The following is a 21,319-nucleotide window of genomic DNA, read 5'->3' as shown; positions in this document are numbered from 1 at the left end:
TATCACTATCTCTCTTTCAGACACACACACTCACACACTCTCACACACTCTCACACACTCTCACACACTCTCACACACACACACACACACACACACACACACACACACACACACACACACACACACACACACACACACATACACACACACACACTTAGACCTTTACTACACTGAGCTCTAGAAGGTCAGATGCCCTGGCAGTTAGAGATTATGCCGGTGTCATCCCAAATCCCACCCTCTCCTCCCAAACACACAGTTTCACAAGTCATTCGAACACAAGTGCTAAACTGAACACTATATTATTTTCCATTCAAGTGGGTAAAATGTTAAAACACACACTGTTGCTTGGCAACTGGGTCATACGGATGCTGGACATAGAAGCTAGATACTGACTAACGCTTTAACTAGCAGTCTAGCAAACATTAGTTTATTAGTCTAGTCCAGGGGTCACCAACCTTTTTGAAACTGAGAGCTACTTCTTGGGTACCGATTAATGTGAAGGGCTACCAGTTTGATACACACAGTTTTCAGTTTGATCTGAAATAACAATTTTGCTCAATTTACCTTTTATTATATGTTATTATTAATAATTAATGATATTCATCTATGGAAAGAAACTGATCATGTTAATGATTACTCATAATAATTATCAACAATGATTTAACAAAGAAACAGCTATTTTTTTAGGCCTGCGGGCTACTCGTTGTCCTTTGGTCCACATTGGTGACCCCTGATCTAGTCAGTAATGAATGGACATTCGGGGCCACCCAGATGAGGATGGGTTTCGTTTTGTGTTTGGTTCCTCTCAAGGTTTCTTACTCATCCCATCTAAGGAAGTTTTTCCTCGCCATAGTCGCCACTGGTTTGCTCATGAGGGATAAACTTATAGGCCACTTATACATTAATATTTTATAATCTGTTTTCTCTGTAAAGCTGCTTTGGGACAATGTCTGTTGTTAAACACGCAATACAAAAATGATTGAATTGAATTGAAGGTCAATGTTAATGTAGAAAAGCGAAAGTCACATGACTTCATGTAGAAAAACAAAGACGCGTTTGTTCTGTGGTGCTCATCGCAGCTGCACAATTGTGCAGTACTCTTGAAATCAGACTTAGGGGCAATTATGTTTTTTGTGAGGGGTACCCCCTTACACACACACACTTCAAGGTTTTTCCACCCAGTTTAGCCAGTTCTCACCTATCATACAACATCTGTCTAGGGGAAATTAAGGGGAAGTGATAACTCTGTGGTTAAGGCTCTGGTTTACTGATCAGAAGGTCATGGGGGCTCAGTCCCCACTATTGTCAAGCTGACACTCTTTGGCCCCTGAGCAAGGCCCTTAACACTCCGTGTTATCATAGCGGAGCCTGCGCTCTGACCCCAGCTGCCTAACATAATGGGACATGCGATGACAGAGTTTCACTGTGATAGAAAGTACATGTGACAAGATTAAAGTATCTTTCTTACTTTTTTTTCCTTCTCAATATACATTATGATGCTGGTCAAACATACCTTTAAGAACTTTTGCTCATGCTTCAACACTGGAAAGTGCAATCTGCCTGTTTTCACATACATGAGTTCACAGATGCCCATGATTGGCTAGTTCCTCTGAGACTGACACAAAGGAACATAAAAATGAGCCAAATTTGCTCACCTTGATTCCCAAACTGGATTCAAAAGTGTTCTCTAGATCAAGACATTCTTGATAAGAAGACAAACATTTTTTTCTCATTATAACACTTTGCTTTGACCACAGACTAAACCGTCATTCAATCGAATCTATTAATGCTGCTTTTGATAGAATCTGTTGTATTTTATTATCTGAATATTAAAAAAACCATAAAATTTCAATGCGACTCATAATTCTCAGAATCATCTCATTCTGTGCTGGTCAGATTAATTAATAGATATATATATATATATATATATTATATTAATAGATATTGCTTAGATAAATACGGTAAGCTAATCGAAAGGTTAATTCGTTTTGACGTCCATTAACCTACCTAAATGGTACGACCATTTATTTTACAACCTTCTAAATTTTTCATGAAGGCTGTGAGGTAAGATATGTTTCCACCAAAACGTTTTTGGGTTTCTCATGAACACAGCCGCATGAGTAATTAGAACGCTCAGGGTTGTTTCCTGAAGATCTGAGATCGGTGTGTAAATGTAGTGTTCTTCATGATTATGGACCAGAGTGTGCTGTTCATGTGGAATTCTCACAAACATGGTGAACGGAGCAGCGGAGTAAAAGAAGCAGCTGTGTTATCGAATGCTGTTGCAGCGGCAGGAAAAAGAAGCTCGACTAAATAAAGGTCAGCTGTACGTTAGGAAGCTGTGAGGGAGAAACTTCAGCGCTCTGTATGGCCCGAACAGAGACCTCTCCAGCAGTCGAAGTATATTAGCATCAAACCACACACACAGTGATGCAGAAACATAACACACTATCACATTGCACCTCTCTCTCTCTCTCTCTCTCTCTCTCTCTCTCTCTCTCTCTCTCTCACACACACACACACACACACATACACACATACACACAACTCCAAATGAGATCTCTTACACCAGCCCTCTGCTTGCCATCCATTTTTAATGGGCTGATTAAAAGCATGGCTTCCCCAATGAATCACACCATGCCTGAGAGAGAGACAGAGAGAGAGAGAGAGAGAGAGAGAGAGAGAGAGAGAGAGAGAGAGAGAGAGAGAGAAGAGAGAGTGAGGGAGCGAAAATGAGCAGAGGAGTCAAATGGGTTCACGGCAGAGGAGGAGACAGAGAGAGTGGGCAAAAGGAAGGGAGGGCGAGAAGGAAGGAGGGAATAGCGAATGCAGCAGTGATGTCTCTTTTGAAGCTCTCGCAAGGCCACACAGTGCTAAGGGCATGGCTGAGGAGAGTCTCACACACACACACACACACACACACACATATATGTACATAAACATACAAAATACAATACTAAGCTAAGCGAACTGAAAACTGAAAACAAGGCCCCTCCTTATAAGAAGCAGGTCACGTGAGAGAATACCAGAAGCGGTTTATTCTCAGGGCTGGGAGACATGATTGGCACTAGCGCATATTTAAAATGCTCCTGCTTTCACTAAACATGATTTATAAATGGACAACCTCTCTGAAAGGGTCGCTGATGATCATACTGTATAACGAGATGCTTGCACCGCTTTTCTTTAAAAACACCACAATGACTAATATTCATCAGTAATCAACATGCAAAAGGCATCACAAACTTCTTTAATGAACGACTCCGTTTTCACTTTCCCACAATGCTACTCAACTGCCTGCTTTAATCGGCTCCAGTGAGACTTCTGTTGTTTTCGTCGTACTTTATAAGTGGTAATTTGCGAGTTGCAAGTAATGGCGTCATTTCCCACCTCGGCACGTTCGAAACCTGTGAAGTGGGGGGAAAAGAAAAAAAAATGGATGCCTCTATGGAGGCTTGTCTTTTGTCTTGTCTTTAGGAGCATGTAATGCTACTAAAGAGCTACTTTTACCCCGCTTTTATTACCCTAAGCTCTATTAATACAGTTCTACAGCAATGTTCATGCGAAAAATCTGAGTGAAATTGCAACACAGCAACAATAGTCGGCCACAGCAAATATATTAGCAAAAAACTAGCCGGCTAATATAATGCTAATGTTATAATGTTGACCATTTCTTTCTGAAATTACTGTAGTGGGATTACTGAAGTGTAGCATAATAGACTAAACCAAGTGTGAACTGATCTAAATCGTGCTCTAAACATTGATTCTTTCTCTATTCATTTTTTTCTTTTAAGCTGTGCTAAAACCACTAAACATCTCTCACATGATGAAATCAGACTGGCTAAACACAACAAAAATATTTCACAAGGCTGGAGCTTTCCTTTCGTATACGTTTTTTTCAAATCTCAAAAAAATAAATAAAATTAAATAAAATACTACATGTAAAAAGTAGTGACACTGATAGTCACCTTGAAAATCTTGTACAGTAAACACTCGGTTAGTCAGTGATGGAGAGTCGAATTAATGAGTTAAAGCATCTGTACACATGTACAGTATGTCATAAATCATCAAACCTAAGACATGGAAAAAAAGGAGAGCAAGTGTCAAAGTCCCTGCGAGACAATGATTTATCACACCCTAAAAAACTTAGCATAAAGACAGCTAGCAAAAGGATTTCATATGAAAATTATTGCATCAAAACGTAGATAAACAAAAAGGATTTGAGAGCATTTTTATTCAGCTAGCTATTTTGTTTATTTAGAATTATTTGTTATAATATTAACTGGTTATTTATCTGACAGAATGTCATGGTTGATAGCAGTCGGGAAATTGTTCTGTGAAGTGTTTTGTGCGGCTCAGGCACCTGACCAAAACCCCAGTCAGCAGTAGCTAGTTATCCACCTGATGGTAGCTAGTAAGCTATAAAACAAGCTGTACAATGCATGTGTATGTGTGTTTGGCTATGTTTAGTTTAGTTAGCTAGCTTCTGTTACTGATAATAAACGTCTTGCTTTAGTATATTGTTACATGGTATTGCTTGAAAACAAAGAAACATTTTAAAAGTGTGCCTCAGTAAGTCAAGATCAGGCTACCTTACTAGCACCTAACCAGCTAGCAACAAAACTAGCTAGCAATGAAGAACAGCAATGGGAGTGTTTTCACAATCAATGTATATTCATACAACAAAGATGTAGAGATATTTGTTGTTATAATCTTTCGTGCAGATGCGATTTATGATCATTTAATTTTTCGAAAAATGACACATTGAGCTTCATATAACCGAGATTGAAAGTGTGCCGGTGTGCAAATCCATCCAGGAGTGTTCCATTCGACATTACCATATTAATAATAACAGCTAAACACGCTACCTCAAATAAGGAGCACGCTTAATCTACCTGAGGCAGGCACACACACAGTCTGCTCAGTCTGAGCTTCCTCTAAGCCATAACCTGCTTTCCAAGGTCTAGTCCCCCTCTTAGTGTGCACCACGGGTGAGGGATGAAAGAGAGCTGAGGAGATCCTGCTCATGCCTCGTCTCAGCCCCGCTCATCCTGTGACCTTGTGCCAGGCCTTGTTGTGCCATGGACTAGCTCTACAATACAAGCCCCTCGAGGTTCTCTATATAACCTTCAACCTTCCAGACACACAAACCCACATAGGACAGAACTACAAAGCAGGAAAGGCCATGGCCAGTGCAGTAACAAGATGTTTCCAAATAAATAAATAAATGAAATAAAAAACCCTCGGAAACACGCACACGCCGAAGCGCAAGTATTTCAAAAAAATTGAGCCGACATAGAAGAGTACACGTAGGTCACAATTGCTGAATAAGCTGCATTCCGGAAATTCTTCTAACCCTCGTAGGAATGTGAATCTGTTCCACGCTTTCGGAGTAATTTTCTACAAATGGACACAAGGTCATTCCAAAGATACGTATAAAACTCTGAAGAATCAGGCGTCTTGGCGCTAGGATCGCTCTCTGAATCAAAAAAAAAAAAAAAAAACGACTTCCAAATGTATTGATGGTACTATTAAACCATGATTTTGTTCGCAAATGGGTTCAGATGGTGGGAATTCATTTTTTAACGCCACGGATATGGACGCTTGGAGGCGGATCACGGTTTTATATTAACACAAGGTAACTCAAGAGGCAAACTCATCAACCAGATCCACAGAAACCATTTATTTTTAAGCTGTTATTTTAGATATAAAAAAAGTTTTGAAGCTGCTATGGCCAGGATGCCTGACTCCAAACTCCTGCAAGCGTTCTGTCAAACAGTCACACATCTGTGCAAAGCTCTGTGGTTGACGTTTCACAACAGTGAATGTACCTACAGGTAGTCCAAGATATGCAATGAAGATGTATGACACCATCGTAACTTGAAACTATTGTAAGTCGAGACATGGCCTAGCCTACTGGCATTTGGTAATAAGAATTTGATTATTATAAACAGCAAGTTACATTGGCCATAATGGTACAATTAATGGTACAATTCAAGTGTCCAACAGCAAGCAATGGAACTATAATGAATAGACATTTGGTGTCAGCCAGATCAGGATGTGCTCCTTTTTGAGTCTGGTTCCTCTCAAGGTTTCTTCCTCATACCATCTCAGGGAGTTTTTTTCCTCACCACTGGCTCACTAATTAGGGATAAACTTAGAGGGACTAATTTATGTCACTATTATTATACTTGCATTCTATTTAACTCCACAAAGCTGCTCTATACACTATATGAAGCACTATACAAGTAAAACTGAATTGACTTGAATTAAATTCAAATTAAGCACTGTGTAATGGGTGATTATATAAAACAAACCTCTATAATCTCTATACAGTTGTGGTAACAGCTGTATCACACTCTCCTCCCACTATCTCCCCATAACAGCACATCCTGGAGTGTTTTATTTCTCACTTAACCCACTTACTCACATTCCCAACACACTCATAGCAGCCTTTTCCTGATATTTTATGAAGCTGTTTGTGTATGAATCGTATCACTGGGCAAACCCGTCTCTTTTTTGACTCTTCAGGCATGCATTTGTTAAAAACATATCTCTCTTTTTTTTGGCCTAACAATCTCTTAAAGTCTCAGCTTATTAGTTATTCATCATATTATTCAGTAACTATGATCAATAATTCAGCTGCTACAGTGAAACTAATAGGAAAAGTGTGTAGTTATGAGAGTGAAGAATGTGAGCCTGGACACATGGCTGATGTACTGTGGGAGTTTAAGTGGTAAAGAGGGGAAGAAGGTAGATTGATATAATTATTCTACACTCTTAAGCATGCATGTTTTTTTTTTTAGCCTTAATAAGGAATCTGACTGGTCCGAAGGGCTCGCGTCATCATTATTTTTCTCGTACAGAATGCTCCGACGTGTTTTATCCCTTTACGTATTACTCATAAGCTCTCCTCATTAGATTCTGGCCCTCAGTGAGGATGACAGTGTGGAAGATTTCTCTCCAGCTATATCAGCCTCTCAAATGAGCCCTTTCAGGTCCACTGAAGCCTCATCAGCCCTTCTTTCAGCCCTGGCAGTGCTAACGCTAACCACTAACACCGCCGCTAACGCTATCCGGCTCGGCATATGTTCCATTCATCGCCGCGTCACTCTTCATTTGTAATTATTTCCTCCTTTCTTCCTTTTTTTTCCGCCCGCTGCTCGCTCTTGTCTGTCTCAGCCGGGACGACGGAGACCGCGCCAGTATGATGACCTGTTCCAGGGTGTTAAATTTCTTGTCACAGTTGAAGAGAAAGCGAGGTGGAAATGGCAGCCACTGTCAGACACACACCGCAACGCATTAAGAGTATATTAATTATCTATTTCTTGAGTGCATCTAAGGATGTGCAGACATGAAGAAGCTGTTACACGTTACAGTGAGCGTGTGATACATGGACAGCATTTTAAGGAATCAGACATGATGGATAACAGAGGATGTAACGAAACACCACTGAGGCAATAAAACACCACAAGGGTTTTGCATAGAAAGGCATAAATGTATATACAAATTAACCACCTCAAAACACACAAACAAAAAGAGAGAAATAAAAAAAATAACTGGATTTTTAGTTAAGTTTCATTGTTGATGTTATAAGAAATCAAACTAATTTTTCTTCTCCTGTTTATATCATTTTTTGGACCTGAAAATTACTCCACCTCCCTCCAAAACCATGATCTAAAATAATTTCTACAGTTCTAAAAGCAGCTGTTCTGATACTAAGGGTGGGATATGTAAAGGGGGAAAACACAGCTTGTAAATATTCTTTGACCATGACAATGACAATGTTTCGTTAAAGAACGCAGGAAATGTCTGCAGTCACCAGCAGGTGTGAGAGGTGTAAAAAAGATAACGGATTTAGGTCTAAAACTATACTGGTGTAAGTGTTAATACGGTGAGAAGATGTGGCAGCTCACTTTTTAGGATGGTGGATTCTGATTGGAATTGTGAGTTCAAATCAAAGCACCACCAAGCAGCCATTGCAGGGCCCCTGAGGAAGGCTCTCAAATGCTTAGTTGTATGAATGAGATAATTATAAATAGTTCTGGAAGAGTACATGTAGGTAGGTAGGTAGGTAGGTAGGTAGGTAGGTAGGTAGGTAGGTAGGTAGGTAGACAGACAGACAGACAGACAGACAGACAGACAGACAGATAGATATTAGAGCTGTAGATTACATACAACAGCTAAAGGGCAGGAGTCAGCAAAACGTAGCAGTCAGATGTTATTTAACATGTTTGGAAGGAGTCTCCATTTTTAGCAGAGATAAAGCTGTTTGTTATGTTAATATTTTTTTACTCCTGTAACTCAAAGCTTACATTTATTTGTATTATTTACACATTTTCTTCTCCCACCATAAAGATATGGACTTCTTTTGCTTTGTTTCATACCCAGTCTGCTTTCAGGCAATACGTTATTTGCAATAATCCAAAATATAATTACCAAAATATTCACTTTCGGAACGATGCAGACCCGAGCACGAGCGCGAGCCCGAGATGAGTTACAGCTTCTAAATAAAGCCCCGGCTTTCTGCCCGCCAAGAATTAAATGTAAAGGAGGAATGAAGAGGTGAGCGTGAGTTCAGCTCGGGATTAAAAGGCTACGAGAGTTTATGTATTGCTTAAAGCTTAAGACAGAAGGGGAGGAACAAAAGAGCCCAACAGATCCCTGTCATACCTTTCATTTTCCTCTTTCTCTCACCAACTCATTCATGAGCGCCTTAGAGCAACAAAGGCTTAATCTTACTCCAGCCGCATAAAGAAGAAGCTACGGAATGGTCTCGCGGTGTGCTAAATGGGAGTCACCGCGAAGTCACTCAGTACGAGCGCTGAATTCTTGGGGGAAAAAAGAAAAAATCAATAGGAGCGAGGGCACCGGGTTAGAGCGAGCTAATGACCGCAGTGAAGACGGCATCAAAGGCTTGAAGGAATGCAGGGATTCCGAGTCAAATCGTTGTGCGATCTCATACCAGAGCTGCCCCCTTTGAGCTGTACAGCATTAACGGGTTAGTGTGTTTACAGGAATGTTATTTAACGAGCACATGTAAAGATATCTCACCCTAGTTTTCATATATAGCATGCTTAGAGGATTTTACCAGTGAGCACACACACACACACACACACATACACACACACCTCCATACTGCAAAAGACACCTGCTCACAGTCTGAAGCTGGGCTCGGGGCCTGCTGCTCCTCTTCCTGAACAAGCAGGCTTTTAATTTAGCTGCTGCAGGCCCACACTACGCACACTCGGCAGGTGCCAGCTTCAGAGCTGCCAGAGCTCCACACACCAACCTGTCTGAGAGCGAAAAGGACTCGTACACAACCCAGGTCACCTGCAAACCCTTTGGCACCATTTCCATGCACAGACCTCTACACAGGATCAGTTCCACAAAGATGCACCTGCAGTTCACAAGTTCATTAGTGCTGTCAAGGAGCTTTTAATAATTATGTTTAAATGTTAACCTGGGGTGTATCCCCCCGACCCCACCCCTCACCCCCGCATGCACGAGGTTCCCAACATAGGCTCCTGATTCACCGTAGGATTAGTGAAACAGTCACTGAAGGTGAATGAAGGAATGAGTTAATAAACATGTTATTATTTAAACTCAATGGGAAACAAATATTATTTACTAGTGAAAAAAAAAAATCATGAGAAATCATTATAACATTTGTGTTCCAAACCCAAATAATAAAGTAAACTAAATGCAAAATGACATTTTATGAACAATAAATTTGCACTGAATAGAATGCAACATAATAGCAATGTATAGTAGACTATATGTATAAAAAATAAAAAAACAATAAATGGTAGTTTATTTTCAAACAGAAAATTTAAGGCAAAAAGGATATTTTTGGAAATGATTTATCTTAATTTAACACCTTTTATTTCTATTTAGTACTCAGATGTTTGAAAATGAATGCATAATTAATATGATAACATTGACAGCAATTACTAAATAATTTATTGTAATAACCTGAGTGATACATGTGCAAAATTAAATATACAGTATGTAACGCATATATGCAGTGTGTGTGTGTGTGTGTGTGTGTGTGTGTGTGTGTGTGTGTGTGTGTGTGTGTGTGTGTGAGACTAATAAATAATAATATCCATTGCAATTCAATATTAACATATTCATTCCAACATACAATTAATGATTTCAAGTCATTGAAAAACATATATATTATTACCATTTTATTGTATATAATATTAATATAATTTTTAGAGATATCATTCAAATGATTCCGATCTTTTGGAAGGTGCTGATTGATTTTCTAACATAGCATTAAAAAAAAACATACTGACAACAGTAAAAATGCTTGGTAATGTGCATAATTGGTGTGTAGGAATGGAAACGGAATGGCAGGTCATTTCAATGTTCATAATAATAAGATCATAAAGCATTCGACAGCAGTGTTCGAGGGAGTATTGCTATAGAAGTATAATTTAATCAAATCCAATATAATGCTTAAGTTTGAAAACATGGATAAAAAAATTTAATTCAATAAAATAAGTATTTACTCTATATGACACATATATTGTAGTAGTCAAATATAGTATACTATAGTTTTATATATATATATATATATATATATATATATATATATATATATATATATATATATATATATATATACATACTTGTGCGAGTTTTAAAGTGTCTTAGCAAGGGTACTGAAATACACTACACACACACACACACACACACACACACACACACACACACACACACACACACACCTCATAGGTTGTTTTTCTGAAGTTCGCCTGTATATGATATTAATTTTCCCTCCACAGGGAGCTTAAGCTGGTACTCTGGCCAATAAGGAGAGACGGCTCTAACCAATCCAAGAGCCATCAGTTCTCATCGGGCCTGGCCAGACCTCTACATTACTGCTGCCCTTGTGCTTATAGCTCTCTCATTGCACCTGTCACCGGAGCCTGACAGCACATTACCGGCCCTGTGGCCGAGCAGCCGGAGTCCAAGCATCCCCTCCCCACCTGAACACAAGCCCTGTATAGTGCCACCTCACAGCCTTGATAGCAATATGGCAGAGGATAGAAAGACGGCAAAAAATAAAAATAAATTGCCCAATGATTTTGAAGATCTGCTCAGGAAAGATACGGACTTCTGCCGGGAGAGCAAGAGAGCAAGTAATGGTTGCGAGTTATTTAGTTGAAGTTAAGGAGGCTTTGTGTCACATTAAGATCATAATCTTATCCATCATCGTGAAGGAGATTCTTCTTGTACACACCGTCAGCAAGCAAAGCTACATACACACACACACACACACACACACACACACACACACACACACACACACACACAAGCATGACTGGGGATAACCAATGAATTGGTTTTGCTGCGTGTCTGCTTTGCCTCATCAATGTAATTGCTGCATGTCTGTCAAAGACAGTGAGTGTGAAAAAGTGTCTTCCTCAGCTGCCGCCGCCGCCTGTTTTGTTCACGCACGCTCTTGTAAAGCGCCAGAAAATAAGTGGCATTCGGTGAATGGCGCTATTCTTCTCCTGACAGCTTCATATCTATCAGGTGACGGAGGGCCCCAATAGCCTACGCCACTCTCGCAAACATCTCTGACAGTGTGTTAAACTCCAGCCTCCGCCTTTCACTCACACGCGCAAAACCCTGCTTCAAAAAAAAAAGCGGAAGAAAAAGCATAGCACACTTGCATACACTCTTGCCTTATTGCCACAGACACACTGAAATGATGAGCTCTCTCCTTCCTCCAGCAGTTTGGAGTTTGTTTTTCTTTTCCTTTTTTTTTTTTTTTTTTTTCCTGGCCAGCGAGAGTTCTGTGGTCCTTGGTGAATAAGTGCCCCCTTTAACCTCCCCCGTCAGTGTTGCTTCATGTTGCTTCATTAATTGAGCTCATCAGACGCTTCTTTGATGGCCACCCCCCTCTACCACCTCCACCACCACCGCCGCCGCCCAACACACACCCGACCACCAATCGCACAGACAAATAGGGCAGTTGCCATGGAAACAGTCCAGACAGACCAAAGCTCCTCTTGAAACATATTTGTGTTGGAAAAAGGGAGAATCCCCTTCTCTAAAGAAGCTCTGGATCAATTCACTGATTATAAAGAGAAGAGAGTGAGAGGAAGGAGAGTGAGAGAGAGAGAGAGAGAGAGAGAGAGAGAGAGAGAGAGAGAGAGAGAGAGAGAGAGAGAGAGAGAGAGAGAGAGAGAGAGAGAGAGAGAGAGAGAGAGAGAGAGAGAGAGACCTGGATAGTGGGGAAAAGAATCTGTAAGCTAATTATTCCTGCTCCATCTTTATTACAATGAGAAGAAATGCAGCATCATTAGATGCTGCAGTTTAATCACTTTCTACACTTGTCACAGTAGTTTAGATTTATTTACATTGTGATTTACTGCGCTACTAAAGTAAAGCTTAGTCAGCATGTATATACTGTATATATATATATATATATATATATATATATATATATATATATATATATATATATATATATATATATATATATATATAAACAAATAAATACATCATCTCATGTAGATAGATAGATAGATAGATAGATAGATAGATAGATAGATAGATAGATAGATAGATAGATAGATAGATAGATAGATACATACATACATACATACATACATACATACATACATACATACATACATACATACATATATATTAACACCTGCAACAACTCTAATCACCAAATACACTCAGCATACACTTAAGTACTTAACAGAAACCTAATACTCGTTTTGCTTAACTGACACACACACACACACACACACACACACACACACACACACACACACACACACACACACCCGTGAGCTGCCTTGTGACTAATCGCTGCATTGTATTCTGTACCCTGAATAAAAGCAGCGATGCTTAGTCATGAATGTGACAAAGTGGCTTTTTTCTCACATTTTATGAACATTGTTTGTGTTATTTAAAAAACTAAACGTGTCCTTTAAAATAATGCATTAGAAAAGAATTCCAATATCTATCTGAATAAAGTGAAGACAGTTGGTTTTGTATACTTACTGTACTTTTATAGATATTTCTTCATTGTAGTATAGTACTGTAGTCTTCACTGTATTTTTGGAGGTTTAATTTTAGTTTGCTATCCTTGTGGGACACTGTATTCGACTGAATATTGAACTGTTAAATATGTGGTTCGAATAGCTACCAAACGATCAATAACTAGGAATAAAATGAAATAAAATGCATTTTTGTTAAATTGCTTCCTAACTTTATTCTCTCCCAGTTTTAAACTGATGGTATTCATGGTCTGTGTCCTGATTAACCAGCATTAGAAAGTATTTATTGATGGAGAATTCAAAGCGCTTTGTAAGCGCTGGATAAATGCGTCTGCCAAATCCAATAAATGTAAATGAATAGAATGAATCATTTGGTTCAGATTTAACTGTCTAACTGTGCTACCCTGGTGTTGTGTAAAAAAACTATTTTGTTGTACATTATGCATTTACTGCAATATCAGACATTATATGAAGGCATATTCACAAATTTACAAATAATATTCATGACAAATTTACATTTTAAACTTTTTTTTTTCCTTAGAAAAGCTCAACAAAGGCCCTTACAAGTTCTGATAAGGTTCTTCTGAAGTGATGCCTGGATTCATTCTAATTGTCACGAGCATCCGAAAACTATTTCCGCTACAGTGGCGTGCGAGTTCATCAGTTGGGAAATCTCGTGTCCTTCGCTGGTCTCTTTTAAAGGGCAAACTTTAATATGCTGTAATTAATGCTGACAAGATATATGAAATATATGGATTAATCATTTGATGAAACCATTCTGACTTATTTGAAGTTCAAACAAAAGGGTATGTGGCAAGGCTTGACATCTTAGAAGCATCTGAGAGCAATCAAAAGATACTGTAAAACATTGTTTTTGCATCAGAAAGTCTGACTTATTAACAACAAATCAAAAAGTTATTGAAATAAACAAACGCAAGCGCTTACAATGCGGGTCATTCGGTGAACAGATGAATAATTTAGACTTCGAAACGAAAGAAGGCCATCAATAATCATGACCCACCGTCCAAACGTGGTCGTGCAGCCATGAGCTCGGAGCTCCCCAATGCTATATCTCATTAGGCCGGCGATGTTAGCAGTTGGATCTCTCCGCGTTATTTTTACCCGTGGATTAACATATTCCCCCCGCAGTGTGCGTAGCTGAGACGAACCCTTGGCCTCCCAGAGCGCCTGCCTGACCACTGCACCCTCTGCAGCTGCCCAAGTCCGTGCATCTCAAAGGCTAATTCCCTCCATATTTAAATAACATATTAAAGTTTCATTGCTAGCACCTGGGCGAAGCTGTGGCTCTGCCAAAGGGGGGGTGAAGGGGTTTAAGAAGAGGCTGGTTGTGCACATGGGACAGGGAGGCTGGATGCACGCAAGAACACAGACACACAAACACTCATGCCATCAGCTGGACTTGAACATTTTAAGAGCTTCTGAATGAATGAATGAATATTACTTATCTTTATATTGCCTAAACGTGCTGTGCCGAGAATGTACCTACATTTCAATTGTTAGCAAAATTACGGGTACCTCCATCATTGGACACTTTTGAATGAAACACTCCAAACACATTGCTGTATATACATACATAGATTAAATATTTAAAACATACTGTATATACATACACAGTAATCCCCTGCTTTACTGCAATTCGATTCAAATCTCGTGCCCCGGTTTTTTCGCGGAAACGCATTTGCCACATAACTAATTTGTTTCTCTGATTTTCCTGGTCTCTCGCAAATAGCAAGATAGACCAAAAAACTTATAGAGAATTGTTTTTATGGAGTTTTATGTTGAAATAATGACATTTATTAATAAAAATAGAATTTATCGGTTTATCGTTTATAGCTGGTGGTTTTTGGAACGTAACCGTGATAAATGGGGAATAGGAAGTGGATAGGATTAGTAAGGAGGAAGTGAGAGCAGCGATTAAGAGGATGAAGAGTGAAAAGTAGATTGGACGAGATGACATACTGGTAGAAGCATGGAGATGTTTAGGAAAGATGCACTGGAGTTTTTAACAAGATTGTTTAACAGGATTTCGGAAGGTGAGAGGATGCCTGAGGAATGGAGAAGGAGTGTGCTGGTACCGATCTTTAAGAATAAGGGATTGCATTGTATGTTTGTGGATTTAGAGAACGCATACGACAGGATGCCGAGAGAGGAATTGTGGTACTGTATGAGGAAGTCAGGTGTGTCAGAGAAGTATGTGAGGGTGGTGCAGGACATGTATGAGGACAGTGTGACAGCAGTAAAGTGTGCAGTAGGAACGACAGACTGGTTCAAGGTGGAGGTTGGACTGCATCAAGGATCGGCTCTGAGCCCTTTCCTGTTTGCAGTGGAGATGGACAGGTTGACGGATGAGGTCAGACAGGAGTCTCTGTGGATTTTAATGTTTGCGGATGATATTTTTATTTGTGGTAAAAGTAGGGAGCAGGTTGAGAAGACCCTGAAGAGGTGGAGATTGAGGGGAGAGGAATGAAAGTCAGTAGGAGTAAGACAGAGTACATGTGTGTGAATGAGAGGGAAGGCAGTGGGGTGGTGCGGTTGCAGGAAAAAGAAGTGGAGAAGGTGGAGGAGGTCGGGTACCTGGGGTCAACAGTGCAAAGTAATGGAGAGTGTGTTAGAGAAGTGAAGAAAAGAGTGCAGGCAGGGTGGAGTGGGTGGAGAAGAGTGACAGTAGTGATTTGTGATAGTAGGGTATCTGCAAGAGTGAAAGTGAACGTTTATAGGACTGTGGTGAGACCTGCGATGTTGTATGGTTTAGAGACAGTGGCATTAAGTAAAAGACAGATGGTGGAGCTGGAGGTAGCAGAGCTGAAGATGTTGAGGTTTTCGTTGGGAGTGACGACGATAGACAGGATTAGAAATTAGTTTATTAGAGGGACAGTGTGCAAGTGGGACGTTTTGGAGACAAGGTGAGAGAGGTGAGATTAAGATGGGACATGGGTTATATCGGTAGGAGAATGCTGAGGATGGAGCCACCAGGAAGGCCAAGGAGGCGGTTCTTCTTCTTCTTCTTTCGACTATATATACAGTGAGGAAAATAAGTATTTGAACACTCTGCTATTTTGCAAGTTCTCCCACTTAGAAATCATGGAGGGGTCTGAAATTGTCATCGTAGGTGCATGTCCACTGTGAGAGACATAATCTAAAAAAAAAAATCCAGAAATCACAATGTATGATTTTTAAACTATTTATTTGTATGATACAGCTGCAAATAAGTATTTGAACACCTGAGAAAGTCAATGTTAATATTTGGTACAGTAGCCTTTGTTTGCAATTAAAAAGGTCAAACGTTTCCTGTAGTTTTTCACCAGGTTTGCACACACTGCAGGAGGGATTTTGGCCCACTCTAGATCTTCTCTAGATCAGTCAGGTTTCTGGCCTGTCGCTGGGAAACACGGAGTTTGAGCTCCCTCCGAAGATTCTCTATTGGTTTAGGTCTGGAGACTGGCTAGGCCACGCCAGAACCTTGATATGCTTCTTACAGAGCCACTCCTTGGTTATCCTGGCTGTGTGCTTCGGGTCATTGTCATGTTGGAGGACCCAGCCTCGACCCATCTTCAATGCTCTAACTGAGGGAAGGAGGTTGTTCCCCAAAATCTCGCAATACATGGCCTCGGTCATCCTCTCCTTAATACAGTGCAGTTGCCCTGTCCCATGTGCAGAAAAACACCCCCAAAGCATGATGCTACCACCCCCATGCTTCACAGTAGGGATGGTGTTCTTGGGATGGTACTCATCATTCTTCTTCCTCCAAACACGTTTAGTGGAATTATGACCCAAAAGTTCTATTTTGGTCTCATCTGACCACATGACTTTCTCCCATGACTCCTCTGAATCATCCAAATGGTCATTGGCAAACTTAAGATGTGCCTGGACATGTGCTGGTTTAAGCAGGGGAACCTTCCGTGCCATGCATGATTTCAAACCATGACGTCTTAGTGTATTACCAACAGTAACCTTGGAAACGGTGCTCCCAGCTCTTTTCAGGTCATTGACCAGCTCCTCCCGTGTAGTTCTGGGCTGATTTCTCACCTTCCTCAGGATCATTGAGACCCTACGAGGTGAGATCTTGCATGGAGCCCCAGTCCGAGGGAGATTGACAGTCATGTTTAGCTTCTTCCATTTTCTAATGATTGCTCCAACAGTGGACCTTTTTTCACCAAGCTGCTTGGCAATTTCCCCGTAGCCCTTTCCAGCCTTGTGGAGGTGTACAATTTTGTCTTTAGTGTCTTTGGACAGCTCTTTGGTCTTGGCCATGTTAGTAGTTGGAGTCTTACTGATTGTATGGGGTGGACAGGTGTCTTTATGCAGCTAACGACCTCAAACAGGTGCATCTAATTTAGGATAATAAATGTAGTGGAGGTGGACATTTTAAAGGCGGACTAACAGATCTTTGAAGGTCAGAATTCTAGCTGATAGACAGGTGTTCAAATACTTATTTGCAGCTGTATCATACAAATAAATAGTTTAAAAATCATATATTGTGATTTCTGGATTTTTTTTTTTAGATTATGTCTCTCACAGTGGACATGCACCTACGATGACAATTTCAGACCCCTCCATGATTTCTAAGTGGAAGAACTTGCAAAATAGCAGGGTGTTCAAATACTTATTTTCCTCACTGTATATATACTGTATATAATAGTTATATATAAAAAGTAATATAATAGATATATATATAAATAGTAATATAATAGGTATATATAAAATATAATCCTTTCCCCAAGTTTTTACAGTCACTCTTGCTTTTCCTCATGTAAATCTCATGAGAAAGTAAAAAAAAATAGTAAAGAAAAAATTCTAAGATGAAAAAATGTAACATACATGATAAATTAAATTAGCAGAGCCCTGATATTAAAATAATATCATCTGCAGTACCTCTACAATAAATGGTTTTTATTTCCAAAATCAATATGGCACACTCAATAATTCAAGTACATTATTATAAAATAATAAACCAACCCTTCGCACAACCTATACACCCCACAGAACATTATCAGGTGCACGGGAGAGGACAACATATTATAGATTTCATAATTTCATATCAAATGTCACATATTCCCACAGGAAGTAATATGGCTACATCTCTAATGGGATTTTTTTTTCTTTTTCTAAATACAAAAAAAATCATACGCCTTCAATAACGTGCCAGAACGTCATTTACACCGGACTTGAGGAGAATTTCGCCATGGCCCTATTAAGGAGCGTGTGAAAAATAACCTTTTCCGAGGTTTAAATGTACAAATGCAGCCACTGAGGTTAATCCAACACTTAATTACCTTGACTTGCAGGAAAACCTTTTGTAAAGGTGTTTTCTTCCTCGAAGCAGCGTAGAACTGCAAATCCTCAAGGAACAAAACCAAAAAAAAGAGTATAAGTAAACAGACCAGACTCTGTTAATGATGGTATTGCGTATCCGAGGTGTAATGCCTCTTAAGCAATGAAAAAAAAGGGTTTAAGGGGCTACGGGTTTCAAAAGTCTCAATAAACATAAAATGATCCAGTTCTTGTACATTGTGCTCCTTTTTAATGTTTTGTTTATTTTTGAACGGCTCTTCATTTCTGTAAAAATTAATCTTAGTAGAATTTTCTTTCCGAATACATGCTGTATTGCACATCTCTCTACAACTGGTTAACCAATAAACCCTAGGACATTGCGATATGATGCAAGACCCCCCCACCCCACACCACCACCACCTAACAAACCAATTTCTTCAAAATTTGAAGATAATATTGGGGCTAATGAAAAGACCCTCTCCATAATCTTTCCATTTGATCTTTTTTCCCCCCCTCATGCCTGGGAAATGACAATTTAATTTTCCCTATTCCAAGATTTCCAGAATAACAGAGGGGAACCAGATTTCTTAAAAGAGCCTAAAATCAGACAATGATCGATTGATATTACAGCATATATAAACCTTCTTTAAGAATGTAGTAACAGAACAGTAGCAATGTATAGATAGTAAAAGGCTGTTTGTGGAACATACAGTACTGCCCAAATATACAGTAATCGCAACACATCAAGATATAACCTATGTGTAGCATTTAAAATGTAGGTAGTGTAACTGTTCCAGGCAATCCAGCTGTATAAGCATTTTCCCATTCCTCACTCATTAACATCTGGCTTCTCTGTGCCTTCATTGAGCAAGAGAAGATAAGATCAGTGCACAAGATCAAGGCAAAAGCAAGATCAGCTGAACCCAAGCCTCCTGCCATGCCTTCTATTATCAAGGCATCCGTGGACAGTTCATTCTTTTGTAGCATAAAAAAAATTTTTTTTTTTTTTCAAGCGGCGAGCCGTCATCGTTTTCCCCTCATTGCTAATATGTGTTCGTGAAATGGTTATTAAATGAAATTAAAGACTGATCTGTCCTGCAAGATTTTGTCAAGAAATAGCCAGAACATCTTGCTCTCTCAGTCAGATGATCAGCCATCTTCGGCTAGCTTTGTCTGACGGATAAAAAAGACATCACATCAGCATATCAAAGCTTTGCTACAACCATCCATCTTAAATAATGTAGCTGCTTTTTATGCTTATAGAGGTGGGATAAAGAGGTGAGGCAAGTCGTACAAAGAGGCAATGTCGGAAGAGGCATTATGGCTTTGTTTTCTTGTCATGTCTACAAATAAGCTGTATAAACACGCTATTTTGAGCCGGCTTTGCTCGAAAGTCTTTGTAGCATGTCTACAAATAAGCTGTATAAACACGCTATTTTGAGCCGGCTTTGCTCGAAAGTCTTTGTAGCATCTTTTTTCGATCCCCATCTGTAGCTGGTGCCCTCCCTTTTGCTTGGACATGTCTGCTTAGATCTAGGATTTTTTTTAATGCCGTACTCTGTGCAACGGTGCTACAAATGCGGCTAAGGCTGTAAACTTTTCCCCCTGCAGGAGCAAGCGTTGTTGGGATAGCACCACTCTAGGGAATCCCCGACTCGGCGAAGATCTGAGGACATGTCTGCCTCGCTCTCCTTCAACTGCAAACAAAGCCCTCTCGCAGCCCATTTCACTTAGTGCTTTCCGCAGGAGTGTGTGTGTATGTGATGTATGCAGGTTGTGTAAGGAAAAGACAGTGTCTATTCTCAAGCTGCTATTAGCATTATTTTTGCTCAGGCAAGTACAGAGACACCTCAAGCACCCTCTGTGTCCCTTTGGGGGCCTTGTCCCTTTGGCTGGACTTCTAGCTAAAGGGGTTTTTTTTTGTTTGTTTTTTAAGGTACGGGATCATATGGGAGACCTCCCTTTGTCATATCCTCTCGCCTCATCTTATACATAAAATATAAAACAACAGAGGGACAATCCTACGACCTTTGCTGCCCTTTACTCCTCGCAGATACATACGCAAACACACACACACACTCTGAGAGAGCCTCAGCTTCAGTTCACATCCCCCCACTGCATACGTGCCTTGATTTATTTCAACCAGCCTTTCACCGTACGGTGATGTATTTGCGACATCTGGCGGCGCTCGCTATATATCCTTAGCTATCGAAAAATGAAAAGGAAGGCACTGTGCGGAGTCGACGGTAAAACTGCAACGAAGCGGCAGCCACTGCCAACCAAAGTTGTGTGCCTTAAGCCGTAAGCGCTCCGAATTCTATCCCAAAACGCCTGCAGACCCCCTAGTGGGTGGACAAAGGCAACCGCACTTGTCGAAAATGGCAGAGAGAGGGCGACGAAACAGCCATGAATCCATAGGGTCTGGAGGTCATCCTTCTTGAGATGTGGTGACATCATAACAATGGGACACTTCTACAGCCTTAGAAATTCAAGGCAATCCATTCTGCGTGGGGGGTAAAGAGAAGCATGCCTTCCAGTTCCCACACATTCAGCAGGGGGAAAAAAAACGAGAGACAGAGCTATGAAATCAGAAGAGAGAGAAGGAGAGAGAGAGAGGAGACAGAAAGAGAGCAGGGAGTGTGTGTGTTTGTGGTGGTGGGGGGGTGGCAGAGACACACTCAGAGAGTGGGAGATTAAGCAAGTGAGAGAAGAGAAGGAGGGTGGATGGATGGCTAAAGAAGGACAGTAGTAAGTAAATGTAGAGGCCTCACTCCAGCCTCATTCGCCTTTTCTTTCACAGCATCTATAGAAAAAGATGGCTTAATTCACCCTCATTATATAGCCTGAGAGCTTCTCTCTCACTTTCTCTCTCTCTTCTTCTCTCACTCTCTCTCTAGCTTTCTCTCTTTTCTCTCTATCTGGCCCATTTTGCTTTTTTACCTCCTCCCTGCACATCATATGATAGTTACGGATACAGTGTAATCGAACTGCTGGCT

The 21,319-nt window shown here is 40.2% G+C and overlaps 1 protein-coding gene across 4 annotated transcripts in view; it reads right to left on the bottom strand.

The window, feature by feature from the left end:
* kiaa0825 (KIAA0825 ortholog) overlaps window positions 1-21,319 on the bottom strand; it is a 145,420-nt gene that overhangs the window by 38,982 nt on the left and 85,119 nt on the right. The window contains exon 20 of one of the 4 annotated variants that reach the window (XM_083527614.1): window positions 8,453-8,828. The exons of the other annotated variants lie outside the window; for them this stretch is intronic. Coding sequence (XP_083383740.1) covers window positions 8,810-8,828 — 19 coding nt within the window. The 3' untranslated portion in view covers window positions 8,453-8,809. Of the gene's footprint in view, window positions 1-8,452; window positions 8,829-21,319 lie in introns of those variants that run through there. 4 annotated transcript variants of the gene reach the window in all.

The sequence above is a fragment of the Silurus aristotelis genome (genome assembly GCF_946808225.1).
Source record: "Silurus aristotelis genome assembly, chromosome: 23".
In the NCBI taxonomy this organism is placed as follows: Eukaryota; Metazoa; Chordata; class Actinopteri; order Siluriformes; family Siluridae; genus Silurus; species Silurus aristotelis.
The sequence above is the reverse complement of the archived record's forward strand: the minus strand, read 5'-3'. Positions and strand labels throughout refer to the sequence as shown.